The sequence below is a fragment of the Ananas comosus genome, linkage group 17 (assembly GCF_001540865.1).
Source record: "Ananas comosus cultivar F153 linkage group 17, ASM154086v1, whole genome shotgun sequence".
Classification (NCBI taxonomy): domain Eukaryota; kingdom Viridiplantae; phylum Streptophyta; class Magnoliopsida; order Poales; family Bromeliaceae; genus Ananas; species Ananas comosus.
In genome coordinates this window covers 1,044,265-1,047,810 of record NC_033637.1, presented here as the reverse complement: position 1 = coordinate 1,047,810, position 3,546 = coordinate 1,044,265, and the positions used below count along the sequence as shown (strand labels likewise).

Sequence of the window (3,546 nt, the reverse complement as noted above, 5' to 3'; positions counted from 1 at the left end):
TAATAATTTGAGATTACGTTTTATGAAAAAAGAAGGGAGATATACGAAGGAAATAAAGTTAAAACAACCAGAGAATTGCATTTAATAAGACGGTACGTGATTAGAGTATTGGTGTTAGTGTTTTGGTGAGTTCAAGAACTGGTCAACAACTTGATCTAAACTACTCATGCATAATCGATCACTTGGTTTTGAATTATTAATTTGCTAATGAACTTTGTTAACTATCAACTTTCCTTTTAAGTTACATCCAGCGTAGTAATTACATCTTTCCTTTTTCGAGGATTAAAAAAACTANNCGGGATCGCGGCAAGGGTGTCGCGTAGCTAGCTCGCGGAGAGTTCTTTTGCGATAGGTGGTTACTCCTCTATTTCATATTTTGTGAGAGAGGGAGAGATTTTGTACCTTGTATAGAGAGACCACCTTGTACTCCTTTTAGCACTTGTTATGGGATTCCTGTTGTATTTACCTTATGTTTTATTTAGTGGATTTACAGTTTTAACTTTATCCCTTGTTATAGCTTTTAGACATTGATATTGCTCTGATACTCCTAGATGTCTTGTACTATTGCTTTTATTATTGTTGTTGTTAGACGCCTTATGCGTTTTAGACGCATGGCGGGTCTGGGCACGTGCCGGGCGGGCTTCCGCTGGGTCCCGGGGCGTGACAACAATAGGAACAATAGTAAACAAAAGAGATGTATAGGGTAATGAGCAGATATACTAAATACAGTAGCAATAAACTAAAAGAAAGTAAGAACTAGACTGAATAGCGGCTACTGCTACTGTAACTGGAACCGAAAGCATACATGAATATCTACTATAGCAGCAAGACAACTGTAAAGTAAGAATTGTAAGTATGCATGCAACGACTGCTACTGTAGACATATGCGTCAACCAGTCAAGAAGTCCAAAAGTACCCAATCTGAAACCAATGCTCTCTTGGTCAGCACCGCAGACCTCAAGCCAGTGCCACTACTACTCTCCAGTGCATATAACCCCTCTAGGGCTCACGGGTTGTCACCATTCAACCACTTTTCCGGAAAAGAACACTCCTTGCGGTGGATCAGACCGCCAGTGTTCGTGAAATGCGACAAGTATCGGGCGATCAATGCAATATGCTCAATAATCAACCGTCGGCAACCAGCCGACAATCCTGCCCCCCTAGGGCCCATCGACCGCATGGGTCATCATGTAACCAAATCAGCCAACCAGGTCACAAGTACAGAGTATGAAATTCGACCAATCATGTCACAAGTATAGGGTATGAACTCGACCAATCATGTCACAGATATAGGATATGAACTCGACCAATCATGTCACAGATATAAGATATGAAACTCGACCAATCATGTCACAAGTATAGGATATGAACTCGACCAATCATGTCACAGATATAGGATATGCTGATGAAATCTACTCTACTCCTACACAAGATACTAAATATGAAAACAACCGAGTAGAGTAAATACGAAAATAATATGGGTGCAAGGCTGAATATGTATAAGCACATAGATAATAGTAAGAGGGCAAGAGTAAGAAACCATCACCGAACGTGCACCACTGTACCGACGTCGGATCGAAGTACCCACCTGTACAACTGTCGCGCCTGTCTCCTGACTGCAAAAGAACATCAACCGGACCTAAGGAGGGTCCACCGGGTTAGTGTCTAACCCACAACTAATAAATACTAAATCATAATCGCACTAACAAACCCACGGAGATCAGTTTCCCAAAACCGACTACCGTAACTCGCCGGAAGTCCCGAAATCGCACTAGGACTCCGTCGGGACCACTGAAATGTCCCGCAACGCACCGACTCATGCTACGAGTCACCCGCTGCCACAAAACGCATCAAATAAGATGTCTTGGCAGCAAAACACAAAATCTCGCCTCCAAACAATTATCGTCGGATAATCGTTCGGATCTGGATTACCGAAAGTGTCTATTTCGACACCGGAACCCACCGTCGCTCACCTGTCATTTCTGAACCCTCGAAATGACATGAGTGGCCAGCCAACAAGGCTCAGCGACTCAACAAATGCTCACGAGGCACCGTCGGAAGAATTCCGAACTAAAACCGTGTTCCGTCGGCGGATTCTGCCGACAAACACACCGGAAATGCATTTCCGATCTCCACAAGGTCTGGGGCCTTGGACAATCAGTCCAGAGGTTATCCTCTGCTCACACATGCTGCCAACAGTAGCCACGACAAATCAAATTGCATAAAAGCCCTCCCGATTCCAAGAAATCACGTTATTTCATGTGTTTTTCGGGCTTTTATGGTCCCTCTACGCAAACCAGAGGTCAATCAGCCGAGTCGAGATACCCGCTGACAGGTTTCGGCATGCCGAAGGCCGTGCTCACCTTTCAGAGCACTGCCGGCCAATGTGGCGCGCGCACAAGCGACAAGAAAATCTGTAAAACAGCGCGCACAGCGCTAAGAATGCAATTAATACACAGACCAGGGCATCTCTGCCCCTGCCGGAGGTGAGCACGATGTTCAGCACGAAGTAACGATGATCGTGCTCACTTCCAAGGTCATCGGGGTGCCCTAGAATCACCGAACAAGTGATCGAAAAGTCAAACAGTGCACAGGAAACTTCAAACTAAACTTACCGGAGCTTGGTGGAGCAAGGTTGGCCGGCGCCGGCCGGACTGCGGGCGCGCCGGCTGCGAGAGGTTTATGACGACGAAGGAAGGCTGGGGCGCGCGTCGTCAGGCGTCGGGAGGTGGCGGCGACGACGGGCACTGATGCCCTAGACACCCAACCCGAGAAGAGCACAAGCCAAGTGCGTCCAATAGGGAGCTCCGGCGGCGGGGTAGCCGACGGCGAACGGGTGCGGCCGGCCAGGCGGAGCCGATGCTCACGCCGGCTGGCGGCGGAAGGCGGCGGCGGCGGTGCTGGGTGTGGCTCGGCCTGCACAGACCCTGCGCGGCCGCAGGAAGAAGGAGCGGCGGCGGGCCGCCACGAGGACGGATGGGGGAGCTCTGGGCGACGGAGAGCGGTCGTCGGAGGCCGGTGGGAGGCGGCCCGGCCGATCCTGGACAGCGGCGACCCGGGGGAGAGAGATTTGGCCACCCACGGCCAGATCTCGCTCGGGCTGACCGCAAACAGTAGGAGCGGCGGCGGCGGCCACTCGGGCCGGACGCGGAGGTGGCAGCGGTCACCAGGGAGGTCGCCCATGAGGTCCCTGGCGGCGGCGGTCCTTGGAGGCAGAGGTCGCCCCGGCTCGGCCCGCTCCGGGTCTGGGCGGCTGTAGCGCGTCATGGCGGCGCCGGCGACGCGCGTGGACGGCGGGGCCGGCGGGGATGTCGCCGGAGGGGAAGCCTCTGCCAGAGACTGCAGGCCCGACCCAAAGGGTGACTTCCTGAGGACAGAAAGCCGAGGAGGGTGGAGAATAGGCGAAGAAGGTGATGGAGGAGGGGTTTTTCGGCGGCCGGAGCACCTGCCGGCGGCCGTGGTGCGTGCACGGCTAGGGCAAATGTGCAGAGGTGTCGCAGGGAGGTCGGCTGAGAGAGAAGGTGAACCAAAGTTAGGGTTTTCCAT

General features: G+C 51.7%; 1 protein-coding gene across 1 annotated transcript; it reads right to left on the bottom strand.

Moving 5' to 3' along the window:
• On the bottom strand, window positions 2,557–3,546 carry LOC109723310 (formin-like protein 5). The gene has a single exon (XM_020251639.1). The coding sequence runs from the start codon at window positions 3,544–3,546 to the stop codon at window positions 2,557–2,559; it is 990 nt and encodes a 329-aa protein (XP_020107228.1).

Coding starts and splice junctions, on each gene's coding strand:
- LOC109723310 (XM_020251639.1), bottom strand. CDS start 3,546: ATGGAAAACCCTAACTTTGGTTCACCTTCTCTCTCAGCCGACCTCCCT.